The sequence below is a fragment of the Henckelia pumila genome, chromosome 2, assembly GCF_033568475.1.
Source record: "Henckelia pumila isolate YLH828 chromosome 2, ASM3356847v2, whole genome shotgun sequence".
Classification (NCBI taxonomy): Eukaryota; Viridiplantae; Streptophyta; class Magnoliopsida; order Lamiales; family Gesneriaceae; genus Henckelia; species Henckelia pumila.
Genome location: NC_133121.1, coordinates 157252645 through 157271595, shown reverse-complemented (window position 1 = coordinate 157271595; position 18951 = coordinate 157252645). Strand labels below are relative to the sequence as shown.

Sequence of the window (18951 nt, the reverse complement as noted above, 5' to 3'; positions counted from 1 at the left end):
AAAATATATAAATTTATAATGAAAAATGAAACTTTTATATAGAAAATAGAATAGATATCCATCAATGTAGAAAATAAAAAATAATCATAAATAAAAATATTATTATTTGACTAATTGGTATATAAAGATATACAATTTTTATGATCAAGAGGTAAGTTAAAATAAATAAATTAAACTAAAATATAATCAATTTGAAGTCATTAATATTTTTTTTTGAAACTTTGAAGCCATTAATTAATATGTCCATGATACACAAAAAAAAAAACACAAAAGACGATGAATATTTATTGAAAGGAGCTCATGAAAATTTAATGTCATATTAAATTATTCAAACAACCACATATTTAAGAGAAAAAAGTTTAAGAAATACAAAAATAAATATGTAAATTCATAATGAAAAGTGTCACTATATAGAAAATAGATTTATGAAAAGATATTGACGTCAGATTTGCGGTCACATATGAAAGGAAAAAAATTAAAAAAATAATCCCATGTTGCGGTTTGGCAACAAATCTTGAATAATTTTACACATTTAGGAAAAATTAATGAATGAGAGCGTTACGTCGGACGCAACAGACCTTGGTTTCTTTACGTATCATAAAATGACGCATGTCACCCCATGCGGCCGCCACCCCAACCGTATTATCTGGCACACAATTCAAATCAGTGATCTTTCTCATTTTCCTTTTTTTTTTTTTTTGAATTTAATCTTTCTCATTTTCAATATTCTACAAATCTATTCACCACATTCACTGTTTTTTTTTTACCCATTTGCCTAAATCTCATCGTAATCTTCTCTCACGCTATAAATAAGTCCCTTCTTTTTTATTTTTTCTTTAACACTTGGTAAGTGCACAAAGGGGAGTCGAAAATGGCCACTGCAGAAGAAAATGATGCTAGCGGTTCCGAGGCTTTTGGGTTCTTGATTTTAAGGCCTGAAAATGGTGGGGTTTTGGACTTGCTGAGGTTCTTGGTGTTTGATAACCGAGAATGTGGCGCAAAGTTTATCGAAAGACGTGAATTTGGTGAAGAGAGTTTAGGTGTTGATGGTAGTACTATTACTCTTAGAGATGTTGGTGGCGTGAAGCCCGACCACAGATGGGTCATCGTGGTGTCTATTATAGTGAGAAAGATCATTAAAGTTCTTGGGAAACCCATGGAATGGATTGGTTACGTTGTGGAGTTTCTTCTGAACCTTTTGTCTCTCAATGGTAACTTTATGGGATTAATAAGAAAAATTCTTCAAGGTTTGATGCTAAGCTTATGAACCCTTGATCTTTTCTTACATTGTTTTTATCATTTATGGTGTTTTTGTTTGTTCTATGATAGCTCATAGCTGTGTTAGAATGTGGAATGCATTGCAGAGAAATTACCTAATTATTATATGTTAGGAGACTTGAATTTTATGCCGGTCAACAAATATATTCACGAATCTACGTCCAAATTCTTTTCGCTAGCTTTAGATAAAAGGACAAACATGTATTATATTGCTGGCATGGGTATAGAACGGAGACTTGTGGTGTTGAGAAATTGGAAGTTGGTGTTGAATATTGTTTTGACTCAATCTTGACCAATAAATAACAGATTTATGGTTAATGAAGTGGAAATGGATTGATTAAATGAATTTAATTCACGAGTAGATGAGCTTAGTGTATTTAATTCTCGGAATCAATTTTCTGGAGAATGATTTGATTAAGTCAGAAATTTGAAAGATGACATCGTCCAAAATAATCTATACTGAGAAAAATTTGCATCTTTTTTATAAATTCATACCAACCTATTGAATCGTTTTCCTTTTGATGTAAAAGGTTGATACATGTAACTAACCATTCGGTTAAAATATCAAAATCTGTTTGTTCTTGATTAAAAGGAATTGCGAAGAGCCCAACATGAAATTAATGAACGAACAAGGGTAGAGGTATAAAGTCACCATCTTACATTGCGAAATAAGGTTAATAAATCATATTTGCGTAGTTTTTAAAGATATTTTAGAGTAAAAATCAAGAGAAGCTTCACTATTGTGAACTCCGGGTGATTTTTTGACCAGCCAATTCAACAAGCTACAAATTTTGTCCATGGAAGATTGTCATATTCTAAAATCATTGTATGCGTTGTAAAATTGTTTTTTTTTAAAAAAAAAAAATTAAGTTTATCTCTTGCGTCAATTTTCAATCCATGTTATGCTCAAATTATTTTTGTTATTTCCAAACCGTGTCTAATATTTTCAATACATAGACTAGAAATTCTATGTGAAATATAAAATTCTTGGCTTCGAGACATGTTTCATGACTTCTGTCCTGCTTTATACAGGAAGTGTGATAATGCCAAAAAGAGGCTCGGAAACATTCATTAGTGTCATCGGACATATAGATGGACGTATAGACCTATACAACATTGAGATGTTGCCCGATGCTGAGAGGAAAAATTGGATAACGGATATTGGAAATCGGGCTCTGATGGATCTATGTATGATGGCTTCAAAACTGGCTTATGAGAATGCTAAGGTTGTTCGAAATGTTGTAAATCTACATTGGAAGGTTGGATCCCTCGCCCAAAAATCTTTCTTGTAAATAATTGAGTGATACTCATTTATTGGTAATAACATATATGATCTTGTGTATTTGTTTCCAGATGCATTTTGTTGAATTCTACAACTGCTGGAATGGTAAGAAATAATAAACATAAACTCGATAGTTTCATATTAAAATAATTTCTGATATCTCATGATTGTTCCACCCGGTTTTTTGCATCAGATTATCAGAAAGAGAGGTCCACCCAAGTTTTCATCATGTGTGACAAGCCAATAGATGCAAATCTGATACTCATCAGTTTTCGTGGAACAGAGCCGTTCGATGCCGATGACTGGATCACCGATTTCGACTACTCTTGGTACGAGATACCAAAACTGGGAAAAGTTCATATGGGTTTTTTGGAGGCCTTAGGTTTGGGTGATAGAGTTAACCCCTCCACGTTTCACCAACAACTACAAGAAAAAGGCATATACCCAACTTTTACAGAAGAGCCTAATGATGCTAAGAAGAAGCTAATACCAGAAATGGTAGAGATGACAGCATACTATGCTGTCAGAGGTAAACTCCATGACTTACTAAAAGAGCACAAGAATGCACAATTTGTGGTTACAGGGCATAGTTTGGGAGGGGCCTTGGCTATATTGTTCCCAACCGTTCTTGTCCTACATGAGGAGACGGAACTGATGCAGCGTTTATTGGCTATTTACACATATGGACAGCCAAGGGTGGGTAACAGAAAGTTGGGACGGTATATGGAAGCTCATCTAGAACATCCTGGGGCCAAATACTTCAGGGTTGTATACTGCAATGATCTTGTTCCGCGATTACCTTATGACAACAAAACCTTCTTGTACAAGCATTTTGGCATCTGCCTGTATTATGATAGCCTCTACAACGAGCAAGTAAGAATCACCAACTCTCCTACTTAGTTTCTATGGAACCTTGAAGCATAACTCTTGATGCATCTACATTATATTGATGATGTGCAGATTCTTACAGAAGAGCCCAACAGAAATTACTTCGGTATGCTATTCCTAATTCCAGAGTATCTGAATGCTGCATGGGAATTGTTCAGAAGTTTCATACTTGGTTGCGTGCTTGGACCTGAATATAGAGAGAGCTGGGAATCATTTTTGCTGAGGGTAGTAGGACTAGGACTCCCAGGACTCTCTGATCACAGCCCACTAGATTACGTGAACTCGGTACGCCTTGGAAGGTTGCGATCCATCTGATCGATATAACACATTGAAACGAGTTCAATACCAGACCGGACAGAAAATATTTTTTTTATGAAGTAGTTGTTTAACCAGGTAGATGGTGGTGGCTATTTGATGTTTTCAACATTAATGTACCAATAATTGGGGTTTGTCCCAAGAATACATTTATTATTTCCTTGATTTGCTGGGTTTTGAATATTGTTATGCTCATCTCCGGCTTATTCTTTACACCATCCGATTCATTTCAAGGATTTTGATGACTAAAAGTTATATACTAGCTATGAGGTCGAGCAAATCATCTATTGCATCCATACAATTATATAATTAAAGAATTGATTTGTATGATCCATTTTCTATAAATTTAACGACTTGCACGCGAGTTTTACATATTTTTTTAAAAAAAATTCTTAAAAATTCCGGGTTGAATACACAATTGTAAGTAATTGTTGGATTAATTAAGTTTTTGGTATGTTAATTAATTAAATTTTGGTATGTAAATAAATATTAACGCAAAAATTGTGTTCAGTCAAATTGAACTGGATAACTGAACTAAAATAATTAAGTCTAACTAAATTGTATTACTAAACTGGATAAAGATTTAGGTCGTGACTGAATAATCGAATGGGCGAACTGAACTTTAACTTATTTTTTGAGTTATATAAATCCTTGTCAAAATCGAAGAACATCAGTCTATCTCAGAATTACAGTTGGATTTGGACAAAGTTTTTCGTACTTCACCGAATTTAAGTAATCCATAACCATTACATATTGTATTATTGCCAAAAAAAACAACTGATGACGCGGACAAAGACAGATTTAACAGAGAATATTTTTGGGACGACTAATTTTTTTATTTCAGTGACGGTTATTTCAAATTTCTATAAATAGAAGGAAAATGAGTCAGGCTACCAACTTTTGTTATCTGTGCTATTGTGTGAACTTCTAGTATTCAAGAGCCTAACTAATCAAAGCAATCAAGTATTAACTGTAGCGATTCAACCCGGATCCACTACTAATCAGAGAATTAAAGCTTAATTAAGCATGCAATTTACATTAATCAGAATACAATATGGAAAGCTTAAATAAATGTTGACCGGAAGAATACAACCGGTTAAATAAATTCGATATACAACCCCATCGAATAAATCTTACCAATAATAAAACCTACAACTAATCTTGTTGTCCTCTCTGGTCACCGACTACTCCAAGTCGCTGGGTGTACTACCTATACCTGCACCTGCCCCATCAAATGGGGTGTCCAGACATACAGAAAACACTGGACGTGAGTGACTACGCTCAGTACGGAAGCAATGATATATAAACATATATGCAACATGTAAATGGATTTAAAACCCTAGTAAAACAGTCTGCTCAGGGGCGCCAATAAATATACAGTACCGTGATGGAAAGCTAGTCCGCGGGGTACTCGTATACTCCCCTATCACTGTAGCGTCATCCCCGCCGTCGCGGCGCGTCTCCCAGTGATATACAAAACCGTGGGGGGCTGAGCCTCCCCAATACACTCGACTCACTTCTCTCGAGATGCAGTCTGGTATAAATCATGCATGTGCTAAAACAGTAAAACATGGTATAAACAAAGCACATACAAATGCAACATATAAGATCATATATCATGCTGGCCATCTCAGTCGGTACTTACGTATCTCACTAAGGTAGTCCTAAGAGCATCCATCTAGGTTCCAAGCCTACCACCCATCACTACAAGTTTACAATGCAAAATACTCATGCATCACTAAAAATGCTCTAAAAGCCTTAACAGCCCCAAAACTTATGCACAACTCCGCAATAGCTCCGCTACTGCTCCGGACACTGTTCGCCAACTCCTATTCTTAAATAAGAGCCCCCAAAGCCCTTAAAATGAGCTAGAATGAGAGAGAAAGGAATTGGAAATAAGCAAGGAAATGAGCTATCGGACCCCATATTTATAGACATTGATCGGAACCTTTGATCGCACGTTCGGAGCTTTCGATCCGATCGGAGCATCCGATTCCCTGCTTCCAAACCCTCTTAGCCAACCACGTGTCAAGCAATGTATGGTTTCCGACAGCCAATCAAAGCCTCCGATCACCTCTTCGGAGCTTCCGATATTCTTGAAGTCATTGCTTTCATAATATTTCCGACATCTGGCCCTGTATCCGATCGGAGCTTCCAATATGAGTTCGGATCTTCCAAACTCAACAGAGTCTCCGAACATGGAACAATGGCTCCGATCTTGTTCGGACCTTCCGAACTGTGTTCGGAACCTCCGATCTCTCCGAAGACTCGGGAATCCTTTCGGCTATTTTCGAGTGTTCTGGATCCATTTCAGAACTCCTTAGACCCATTAAGAAATCTCTTAATCATGTTTTACTTAATCAAAACATGTTTACTCGAGTAATTACCATTTATTCATTAATTCTGGATACGGGTCACTACACTAACTCTTCAAAGTTTATTCAAATTATTGAGGATCAATTTTGTGCCAAGAATTATCTGAAAAATTTGTTGAAAAGTAAACTGATCATGTTGTAAAGCAGTATGCTAGAAGTTTCAGTTAGGCAGTGTTAACACTTAAAATGAACTAAGATTTTACAAGATTTGTAACTTCCAAAGTCTTCTAGTAAATATCATTTCCAAAAGGAAGAGGGGTGGACATAGGAGTTATTCAAATCACCGAACTATGAACATCAATAAATAAATTTATGTCAATTAATTTCAGTCAGACTATCTTATTTTCATATGCAAGCCAATTATCAAGGGTTCTATCTTTAGTAACTTGTACCCTTATTTAAGATAATTAAATATTAAACACGATTAAGGGTTACTAACTAAACAAATCAAAGGATTAAATAAGATTAAAATATTAATTCTGGACGTTGAATTCATTTTAGAGATTGGAAGATCTGAAGACTCGTTCGGAAGTACCGAACCAAGCCCTTGTTCATATTCGGAAGTAGGGTAGTTCGGAAGATCCGAACCCCTACTTTGGAAGCAATGAAGTGTACATGGTTGGTTCGGAGGCTGAGAAAAACTCGGAGACCACCACGTTCTCGAGTTGTTCTACCTGACGAGGATAATGTCGATTCATACCTTTGATCTTGATTCAAACATCTGAAATCTTTAAAAACTCTGGCAATTGCTGATCAACACAAGGCTAGTCAAATATGCCATCAAATTCTGCTTATTATTAGATCAAGCTTTTTTTAATTCAATCCTGATCTTAACATCTTGCCGACTCAAATTCTTCGACTTGAGCTCGATACTCTTTAATTCCAATCTGACATACATTGATATAAACCTCAATATCAACTCTCAATATCATTTCAATCTTCTCAAACTTATTCAACTTCAAATCTTAATCAAGTGACTGGAATTCAAACCGGCGGTGTAACGATTCGAATTCGATAAATTCAAAAGCATAAACATCATATAATAAATCATGTAAACTCATAATCATCACCACTTCAACAGAAATACACGTTCAACACAGCCCCCAAAAATTTAGAATTGAGAAAAATCTTTCAAAAATCATAAACATGTTCAAACGACGATCTTTTCTCGATCCGTTTGAGATATACTATCGTCGTATATACTAGAACATGATTATTCAATCAAATCTTAATTCTAACAATATCATAAAATTCAAACATGGTAGAACTTCTTCAAACTTATGTCAAAACGTAGCACGCAGAGCTGTGATCGCAAATATACGATCAATCAAAAATTCTATCGGGCGGATTAATTTCTACCGAAACTTGAAATGTTGAAAATGGCTAAGTAAATATTTCATCCTCCTTCTCGGCCACTTTCTGAATGTGGGAATGATATTTACACGTGTATACATGCTTTACACAATATAAATCCCACTTGCATGAAAAATTGTAGTTTAGTCCCAAAGCTTGTGCATAATTGCAAATCAGTCCCCGAACAAGCGATTTAATTCAATTTCAATTCTAAGTAATTTAAGAATAGTAGAATTTAATTCTAAACTCTAAATATTCTCAAATTAAATATTTTCGAATTAAAATTAAATTATTTCGGACCTTATCGCATTTTAGTCCTTAAACTTCTCAATATTTGCAAATTAGTCCCTGCTCGAATATCATCCTCAAAATAAATTCTTCGAATATCCAAACTCATAATTGAAATCTTAAATCTCATAAATAATCAATTCAAATATTCTAATCTTTTAATTTAATAATTTCGGATATTAAAATCTTAAAATCCGTAAATCCTCAAATTAAATATTTACGACCCGAAATTTAAATCTCTAAGTCCATAAATTCTCAAATTAATATTTTTTCATATTCGCAATTTAAATCTCAAATTTTGTAATTAATAAATTAATATTTTTGGGCCTTACAAATAGTGACTGCTATTCCTATTTCTGTTGTTGGTCCAAGCTCAGTCATGCCGGATTTTGTAACTAATCCAAAGAAACAACTAACTCCCCCTGAAGAGCCAGTATCACTCAACATTAATTCTGTCTTGAAAACTGCCACCACATAAATTGAGTAGACTACAACAGCTGATAGTAGCCAAGTATTGGAAATTGAAGTGGAAGAAGAACCTTCCATGTTCAAAGAACAGATGCCAGTGTTTGAAGTTACAACTTAATATGAAGTCACTTCTCGAGAACGCGTCGACTTGAAGTATGAATTACATCAGTCAAGAATTGAGCCAGAAATTGAATAATTGGAAGAAGTTGACACTGAAAAAAATTGAGGAAATAGAAACTAAAACCAAGCAAGATCAAAAATCTGAAGAAGTTGAACACAAGGAAATTGAGGAACCAAAAGAACTAGATACAACTGGTGATCAAATCAAAAATTCTGAAAAGGAACATAGACAAGAAACTGAGACTGAACAAGGTGAACAAGCAACCGAGAAAGCAAGGGATGAATCAGAAGGTTTGATGAATAAGGCAATGAAAACTGAGCAAGAGAAAGACCATGAGACTCACACAGAGCAGCAGGTCACACTGATGAAACAGATACCAGACAGCGCTCGACTGAACCTGAAGTTGAGAAGTTTTCAGTGGAAATAGAGACTGATGACATTCTTCTACAAAAGGGAAAGAAAATAAGCACAGGGAAGGCTTGACCATCTGGCACAACTTCAAATCAGTCTGATGAAGAGATGTCTGAGGATGCCTACTCTCCTGGCTTAGATGCTATTTTGGACACAATTGAAGTTACTTTGTCAGCTCTTACTATGATTGTTCATCCATGAGGACAGAGCAATCTTAGAATAATCTTCATGTTGGCAGTCTAGTAGATTTCTTAACAAATGAGGTATGAAAACTTCAAATTCAGATCTCCAGACTTAGCAAAGCAATGGACACAGCAAATGCGATTGCTTCTTCCGTACCTCACTGATCCAAGCTCAAAAACAAATTGGTCATAAAATTGATGTGTTGGTGCTGACTTCAAAGACTTCAAGAATACCATCGCAGATAACTTCATCTCCCTCACTACTTCGAGATCCTTGATAAGTTTGGAAGTATCTATTAGCTTAGTTAAGGTTCTTAGAATGATATATGTGATATGGTATATATTTGAGTATAGACTTGGATACTAGGTTTTTCACCTAGACTTAACCTATAGAGGTATGTAAGTACTGACGGAGATACCCAGCTGAGTATGCATCTTATGTGTTGCATTTTATATGTCATGATATGCATGTATTACTGTTCATATGTTACATGTCCATGTATCACGTTGAGCCAAATCTTCTTTGAGATAGCAATGTTTAGAAGGGTTGATCATCCCTAGTTTGTGGACGATTGGACATCATGAGTCACATGGCCGACGGGCATGGAGGGTTGTGATGTTTTCAAGATATGTCCAGATCCACGTCCGGATGATTGTGCTAGTTATCCAGAGAGGTATTTCCGAGTTGGTACTATGCACTCTAGCACCTCCATGAGCATTAGTTTTCTCTGTTGATCTAGTTACCCAGTTCATGTCATATACATACACATATAAGTTTGTATACTCATATTTATTGTACTTAACGTTAGTGCTCACGTCCTTGTTTTCATCTTGGACACCCCATTTTGCGAGGCACGCCTCAAGTTGGATAACGCAGGCAGGAATAAGCCCCGAGGCGAGGAGCAGCGCCGTTGAGTTGCTCGTTAATTGGTTTGGTTGTTTTATTTGGGATTGTATTTGATACACTTATTCAATATGGTTGTACCTTAACCAATATTATAACCGATTTTTTTGAATTTGGGTTGATGTATTTTAGTTTCTGCTGATTTATCTGATTATTGTTAATTAATATATAATTTCATGCTTAGGATTTGATTTAGTAGGTAATTTCGGTGCGGGTCACTACATTTATGGTATCATTGCATACATTAGATTTTTGGTATATAGAACCTTCCGTTGGGGTTGATTTTCGTTGTGTCTTGTAGATGGCAGGACGAGATAACGAGAGCAGTCACGAGAGTGTGGGCCGATGGGGTGATGATGAGGGCCGCAATCGCCACCGAGAGCATCGACACCATCACCACGAGGGTCGTCATCACTTTGACATGCATAGGTTCATCCAAACGGGAACTAAGATACTGGTAGGCGGAGAGTCAGTTGAGGTGAAAGAGGATTGGTTGGAGCGCATTGAGGGTTGCTTTCGAGTGTTCAACACTATTGAAGAACAACTCCTAGAGGCCGTGAATTTCCTTTTGGAAGGCCATGTTCGCAAATGGTAGAAATATGTTTCTACTCCACTACTACTTGAGTGTAACAAATTCATTACAAGAACTATAAAAATAAACTTCAAGTGTAAATAGGAATTGATTTCAGAAAACAAATAAAGAAGAGAAATAATTCAACATGCGAAAATGTATATGAAACTAATTTTTTTGAAGATAATTCGTGTCAATAATGTAAAAAAAAAAATGTATAACATAACTACTTGATTTTGGTAACATTTGGGTTAATAAGAATTAACACAATCTAATGCAAGGGTAATTCATATAATATTGGTTACTGGTATATCAAATCAGAATGACAAGGATAATTTTTCAAGAATTAAGGATGGACGAACATTTTTAAATATGTAGATATTTATAAATGACACGATTTTTTCTATGAAGTCACTATAATTTTGTTCTAAGTCATTTATATTTTTAATCATTATTATTCGAAATCAACTCCATATATGAAATCTGCATCCGTCACAAATATGATGATTACAATTTAATTAAATTTAATTTTTAGATTGATATACATTAATTTAAAATAGATAAAAAAAAAATTATACCTCACTTTGAACATTTTATGTTGAAGCTCCTGTCGATCAATCGCATAAATTTGTCTTGTCTCTGCAATCGAATAGAAGAAATTCTTCACAAGAAAGAAATTTCGAACAGAGGAATAGGAGAAAAGGAAACCACTCATCAGGATTCTATACTCGTTGAATTCTTTCTCTATAAAATACGAAGTGAGAACTTCATTAATGTCACCAAGACTCTAAGAAAAACATTCTTTACAAGAATTCTTTCTCACATTTAAGCTCTAAGAAAAACATTCTTTGCAAGAATTATTTCTCACATTTACGCTCTTCATTTATTTCCTCATTTTAAGGAGTACTTGCTCAAGCCACAACTTTAGGGTTCTTATAAGATCTATTTCATAGATCATTAGTGCCAATTATTAGTCTCTCGTTTTCTTACTTCTTCACTCATACTAGAAGATGGTGCTTTGGTGTGTGTTGTTTGTAGATGATATTATTTTGGTGAAACAGACTCGTGTAGGAGTAAATGTCAAGTTTTAAAAGTGGTGAGAAAGGTTGGAGCTTTGAAGAGAAATATTTTAGATTTATTTAGAGCAACGACAATATATACTAGTGACAGAAGCTGTAGTAGCCCGGTTCTATTTTACAAGATTAAGTGATTTTAAACATGTTAAAAAATGACATATAATTTTAAAAGTGTCAAAACATGTTTAAGGAGTCCTTATTTGGTGAAACTAAGTGGAAAATCAGATCCGAAACGTCCAAAAATGATAGGAAAGGTCCCGGGGATCTCAGACAGTCCAGAAGAAGCCAAACGAGAATGTTGCATCCGAAGCAGAACGTTGCGTCCGATGCCGAACGGACGCAACGAACCACCAACGGACGCAACATTCCCTGTCAGGGACAGATGTTCGATTTTCATGAAATTGGATCGACGTGAGGCATGACAGGTGGAGAACGGACGCAACGTTCCTAGAACGGACGCAACGTTCCTAGAACGGATGCAACGTTCTCCGCCTATAAATAGGGTTCCGAGAGCCACATTTTCACACCAAAATCATCTCTTCTCTCTCGGTTTCTGCTTAGTTTTAGGGGTTTTGGGGTGTTTCCAGCCTTCCTAGGCTTGTTCTGGAGGTTGGCAAGGCACTCCGGGGTTGCTACGAAGAGGTGCCCAAGTTCTGGGGCAGTCGTCATCAGCGGGCTGACGACGGACGCAGGTATAGCTTTAACTCCTTATAGTAAATAGGGAGTATGCTATAGCGTAGTTAAGGCTTTTAGAATAAGATTATAATGCATTAGTACTTTGCATTGTAGTGCGGATTATAGGCTTGGACATAGTGCTGGTCTAGCTTGCCTAGTTTATGAGGTACGGAAGTATTATTCGAGATATCCAGATTGAGTATGCATGTATTATGTGTTTGCATGGATTATGTGATTGCATATTTTATATGCCTTTATATACAGCATGTCATGAATGTATGTTGCATACATGAGCATATTGAGCCTTTACCTTAGAGGTATCCTGTAGTAGGGCGCCCACCCTACGAGTTTGTGGATGGTTGGATACATAAGTCTTGTATTAGGTCACCGTGATGGTTGGACACTTGTACTAGTATCAGGTCACCATTATCCACTAGGTATATGAGTCACCTCCTGAGGCAACGGCGCAGCATGCTATATACCCTGGGCCTGGTCTTTGAGCATGTTTCTTGACCTGAGAGTCTTGGTATCCAATTCACTTGCATACATGCACACATAACACCGTATAGTCATACTCTCGTACTGAGCTTATCATGTTAACGTCCCATACTTTGTTTTATCTGGACATCCTATTCCACGGGGCAGGTCTGCGGCTGGACGATGCGGGTGGTTCCAGGAGGGCTTAGACGTTGGATGACCAGCAGGGCTTTGTCTAGGCTTTTGTTTCAGTTGTATTTGGGTTAATACACTGGATTTTATTCGATATGGTTGTAAAAAATATTTTATTGTTGTTTAAGTTTTTCGCTGTTTAATTTTTGATTTATTTAATTAAGTTAAATGCATGCTTAAGCATTTGATTAGTAGGTAATCACGGTGCGGGTCACTACATTTATGGTATCAGAGCATGCATAGTAATCTTGGGATGTAGATTGTTGGAATTGGGTTTAACCTTTAATCATCGTGTAGATGGCTGGTCATGGTGACGAGAGTAGTCATGGAAGCATAGGTGGACGCTGGGGTGATCAGGACGATCGAGAACATTGTTGGGGCCATCATCACCATCACCATGATGATCGCAGGCGTTTCAGCATGCATAGGTTTATGCAGATGGGTCCAAAACCTTTAGTCGGAGGAGAGTCACCGGAGGATGCGGGGAACTGGCTACGACATATGGAAGTTTGTTTCCGGGAGTTCCGATGCACTGAGGAGCAGCGGATGGATACTCTTGATTTCCTGGTCGAAGGACGAGCTCGGAAGTGGTGGGATTCTACTTCTGCCCCTTTTATTGCAGCCCGAGGAGTTGCTACCTGGGATGAGTTCCGCATGGCTTTTCAAAAGCTGTATTTTCCTCCTGCTCCCCGACAGATGAAGACAATTGAGTTGCTGGGCTTGCGACAGGGATCGATGTCGATCGAGGAATACCAGTTGAAGTTCTTTGAGTTACTGCCCTATTGCCCCCATATTTCTGATAGCACAGAGGCGAAGTATAATCTGTTCCTTCAAGGCCTAAATCCGAAGATTCATGGCCAAGTTGCTGTGGGAGATAACATGACTTACGAGGGATTAGTGAGCCGATGTCACCAGGCAGAGGACAGAATCCGCCGTAACAGATCCTTCTACTCATCTAGACCCGCGAGTTCCTTGGGTCCCCGTGCTCAGTCATTCAAGAAGTCTAGTTCTACTTCTTCTTCCTCAGGATCAGGGGAGGTGATGTGTTTCGGCATAAAGAATCAAGGTCCTTGCAATCATTGTGGTGGGAATCATCCTGCCAACAGGTGTCGGAAGGTTTCAGGGGCGTGTTTTCGATGCGGGGAAATTGGCCACCTGAAGAAGGATTGTCCACAGGCCAAGGGAGCTGGTTATGGTTCTCAGGCTTCAGTGCAGCAGAGGCCACAGGGACAGTCGACAGGGGGTTCTAATTTGAAACCTCGTACTTCCAGTCAAGTGTTTGCCTTGAGACATGATCAGGCGGTGGATGAGAATGAGAAAGTTATAGCAGGTACGTTCTTGTTATTTGATATACCTGCTTTTGCACTCATTGACACTGGTGCATCTCATTCTTTCATATCTGCACATTTTGTTAAGAGATATAAGTTGCCATACATTTCACTAGACACAGTGGTTGTTGTTTCTACCCCGATGGGTCAGTCTGTATCGGCTAAGCATCTAGTGATGGGTTGCCCTTTAGAGTTCGAAGGGAATGTCTTGATGGTGAATCTCATGATATTAACAATGGAGGATTTCGATTGCATTTTGGGAATTGATGTGTTAACTACGTATCGAGCTTCAGTGGATTGTTACCAGAGATTGGTAAAATTTCATCCGGTTGGCGATGATAGCTGGTTCTTTTATGGTGAGGGAGCGCGACCTCAGATGCCATTGGTATCAGCTTTGAAAGCTTGTCGAGCTTTGGAATCTAGCGCGGAAGGCTACCTCATCTATGCAGTTGATAAATTCGCTGGAAGTGTTGTTATAGAAGCTATTCCTATTGTGAATGAATTTCCAAATGTATTTCCAAATGAGATTCCAGGATTTCCTCCAGTGCGTGAAGTTGAGTTTGGCATAGTGCTGATGCCAGGTACTTCGCCTATTTCTCGAGCACCGTATCGTCTGGCTCCGTCAGAGATGCATGATTTGAAGCAGCAGCTTCAGGATCTGTTGGACAAGGGTTACATTCGTCCTAGTGTTTCTCCTTGGGGAGCACCTGTTCTGTTCGTGAAGAAAAAAGATGGGTCTATGCATCTGTGCATTGACTATCGCCAGTTGAATAGGGTAACAATCAAGAATAAGTATATTTTGCCTCGTATAGATGATCTTTTTGATTAGTTGCAGGGTACTTCAGTCTACTCGAAGATTGATTTGAGATCGAGATATCATCAGATGCAAGTCCGAGATCAAGATATAGCCAAGACAGCATTTAGAACCAGGTACGGGCATTATGATTTCTTAGAAATGCCATTTGGGTTGACTAATGCACCGGCTGTATTCATGGATCTGATGAATCGAGTATTCCGAGAATTTTTGGACAAGTTCATTGTTGTATTTATTGATGATATCTTGGTGTATTCACATGATGTGAATGAGCACGCATATCATTTGAGGCTGGTGTTGCAGACTCTGAGGAATAGACAGTTGTACGCTAAGATGAGTAAGTGTGAGTTTTGGATGGATCAGGTGGTATTTTTTGGCCACATTATATCAAGGGATGAGTGTCTGTAGATCCGAGCAAGATTGAGGCAGTAATGAAATGGTCGCGTCCAACAAAGGGAGCTGAGATCCGTAGTTTTCTGGGTCTAGCAGGATATTATCGTCGTTTTATCGTGAATTTCTCGCAGCTAGCTCGACCTTTGACACAACTTACTCGAAAGGGCGTAAATTTTGAGTGGTCCTCAGAATGTGAAGAAAATTTTTGTAAACTTCGTAGACGGTTGACTTTTGCGCCTATGTTGGCTTTACCGTCTGGGTCTGGAGGGTATGTAGTGTACACGGATGCTTCTCTTCAGGGACTGGGATGTGTCCTGACTCAGAATGGGCATGTGATTGCATACGCCTCTAGACAGTTAAAAGTTCACGAAAATAACTACCCAGTCCATGATCTTGAGTTATCAGCTATTGTATTTGCGTTGAAAATCTGGCATCATTATCTTTATGGAGAAAGATTTGAGATCTTCACAGACCACAAAAATCTCAAGTATTTGTTTACTCAGGCAAAATTGAACGTGAGACAGAGACGTTGGATGAATTTGCTTAAGGATTATGACTGTGAAATTAAGTACCATCCAGGAGCTGCTAATCTCAATGCTGATGCTTTAAGTCGCAAGGTGCAAGTGTCTGCACTACAGACTTGTTCTGTGGCAAGTGCAATTGAATATTGTTGTTTTTCTGGGTATACCTTCAAGCATAAGAAAGGTATGCAGAGTATCCAGATGTTTGCGATCTTATCTGAGCCTGCTTTGTATTCTCGGATTCGAGACGCTCAGATGGCTGATCCGAAGACCCAGCGTTTGGCTCGTTTAGCCAGGGATGATAGTTCGTCTAAATTCCACTATCAGTCAGATGGTTTTCTTTGTTTATCTGGTCGTATTGTTGTTCCAGAGGATGATACTTTGAGGGAGGAGATTTTATCCCAGGCTCATCGTTCTAAGTTGAGTATTCATCCGAGGAGAAACAAGATGTACAAGGATTTGTATACTAGGTTCTGGTGGAAATGAATGAAAAGAAGTGTGTATCTATATGTTTCTAGATATTTCGTGTGTCAGCAGGTCAAGGCAGAGCACCGACGACCTGGAGGGTTGCTTCACAGTTTACCTATTCCTGAGTGGAAATGTGAGTTGATCACGATGAACTTCGTGACCCATTTACCGGTGAGCTCGAGGAATTGTGATGCTATCTGGGTTGTGGTGGACCGACTCACCAAGTCAGCAAATTTCATTCCTTATAATCGGGACTACAGTTTTGACAGGATGGCACGGTTGTACATCCAGGAGATTATTCGATTGCACGGAGTTCCTGTGAGAATTGTCAGTGATCGAGACCCCAGGTTTACTTCCAGGTTTTGGGGGAGTCTTCAGCGCGCTATGGGTACTAATCTTAGCTTGAGTACATCATATCACCTAGAGACTGACGGACAGTCAGAGCGCACGATCCGTACTCTTAAAGACATGTTGCGAGCATGTTCTATGGATTTTGGTCCAGCATGGCAAGATCAGTTGCCATTGATTGAGTTTGCGTACAACAACAGTTACCATCGCAGTATTGGGATGGCTCCGTTTGAGGCGTTGTACGGGCGACGATGTCGTACTCCACTGTTCTGGGAAGAAGTGGGGGAGCGACAGGTTGAGGGACCAGAGTTAGTACATCAGGCTATTGATATTGTTGGACAGATCAAGAAGAGAATTAAGGTTGCGCAGGATCGACAGGCTAGCTATGCGAATGTTAAGCGCAGACCTTTGCAGTTCGAAGTGGGAGAGAAAGTGGTCCTGAAAGTTTCCCCATTTCGCAGGATTTTGAGATTCGGTCTCAAGGGTAAGCTATCTCCTAGGTACATCGGTCCATTCGAGATTTTGGAAAGTATTGGAGATCTGGCTTACACGTTGGCGTTACCGACTTATTTGTCAAGTATCCACGACGTGTTCTATGTTTCACTGTTGCGATGGTATGTGGCAGATGAGTCTCATATCTTACAGCCGTCTGAGGTACATTTGGACTTGGATTTGACATATGTGGAGAAACCTTTGCATATCTTAGGTCATAAAGATAAGGTGTTACGCAACAAGACCATTCCTCTTGTTTTAGTTCAGTAGCAACGCCGAGGCACTGAAGAGGACACTTGGGAACTTGAGAGTCGTATGCGTACAGATTATCCAGAGTTATTTTGAATTGTTGTATTTTCAGATTTTAACTTGTAAAATGAATCAGTTTGAATAAAAGATGTTTATTCAGTATTTTACTGCATTCAATACTTAAGATTGTTCGATGACGAAATATCTTAAGTAGGGGGAGAATGTAGTAGCCCGATTCCATTTTACAAGATTAAGTGATTTTAAACATGTTAGAAAATGACATATAATTTTAAAAGTGTCAAAACATGTTTAAGAACTCCTTATTTGGTGAAACTAAGTGGAAAATCAGATCTGGAACGTCCAAAAATGGTAGGAAAGGTCCCGGGGGTCTCAGACAGTCCAAAAGCAGCCAAACGAGAACGTTGCATCCGAAGCAAAATGTTGCGTTCGATGCCGAACGGACGAAACAAACCACCAACGGACGCAACGTTTCCTGTCAGGGACAGATGTTCAATTTGCATGAAATTGGATCGACGTGTGGCATGACAGATGGAGAACGGACGCAACGTTCCTAGAACGGACGCAACGTTCTCCGCCTAAAAATAGGGGTTCCGAGAGCCATATTTTCACACCAAAATCATCTTGTCTCTCTCGGTTTTTGCTTAGTTTTAGGAGATTTGGGGTGTTTCCAGCCTTCCTAGGCTTGATCCGGAGGTTGGCAAGGCACTCCGGGGTTGCTACGGAGAGGTGCCCAAGTTCTGGGGCAGTCGTCATCAGCGGGCTAACGACGGACGCAGGTATAGCTTTGACTCCTTATAGTAAATAGGGAGTATGCTATAGCATAGTTAAGACTTTTAGAATAAGATTATAATGCATTAGTACTTTGCATTGTAGTGCGGATTATAGGCTTGGACATAGTGCTGGTCTAGCTTGCCTAGTTTATGAGGTACGGAGGTATTATTCGAGATATCCAGATTGAGTATGCATGTATTATGTGTTTGCATGGATAATGTGATTGCATGTTTTATATGCCTTTATATACAGTATGTCATGACTGTATGTTGCATACATGAGCATATTGAGTCTTTACCTTAGAGGTATCCTGTAGTAGGGCGCTCACCCTACGAGTTTGTAGATGGTTGGATACATGAGTCTTGTGTTAGGTCACCGTAATGGTTGGACACTTGTACTAGTATCAGGTTACCATTATCCACTGGGTATATGAGCCACCTCCTGAGGCGACGGCGCAGCGTGCTATATACCCTGGTCCCGGTCTTTGAGCATGTTTCTTGACCTGAGAGTCTTGGTATCCAGTTCACTGCATATATGCACACATAACACCGTATACTCATACTCTCGTACTGAGCTTATCATGCTCACGTCCCGTATTTTGTTGTATCTGGACACCCTATTCCATGGGGCAGGTCTGCGGCTGGACGATGCGAGTGGTTCCAGGAGGGCTTAGGCGTTGGATGACCAGCA

At 38.6% G+C, this 18951-nt stretch overlaps 1 protein-coding gene across 1 annotated transcript; it reads left to right on the top strand.

Moving 5' to 3' along the window:
• Nucleotides 1-724: 724 nt before the first annotated feature.
• On the top strand, nt 725-3949 carry LOC140884018 (triacylglycerol lipase OBL1). The gene is made up of 5 exons (XM_073290680.1): nt 725-1247; nt 2311-2537; nt 2632-2665; nt 2754-3433; nt 3521-3949. The coding sequence occupies exons 1-5, from the start codon at nt 872-874 to the stop codon at nt 3761-3763; spliced, it is 1560 nt and encodes a 519-aa protein (XP_073146781.1). The 5' UTR covers nt 725-871; the 3' UTR covers nt 3764-3949.
• The last annotated feature ends 15002 nt before the right edge of the window (nt 3950-18951 follow it).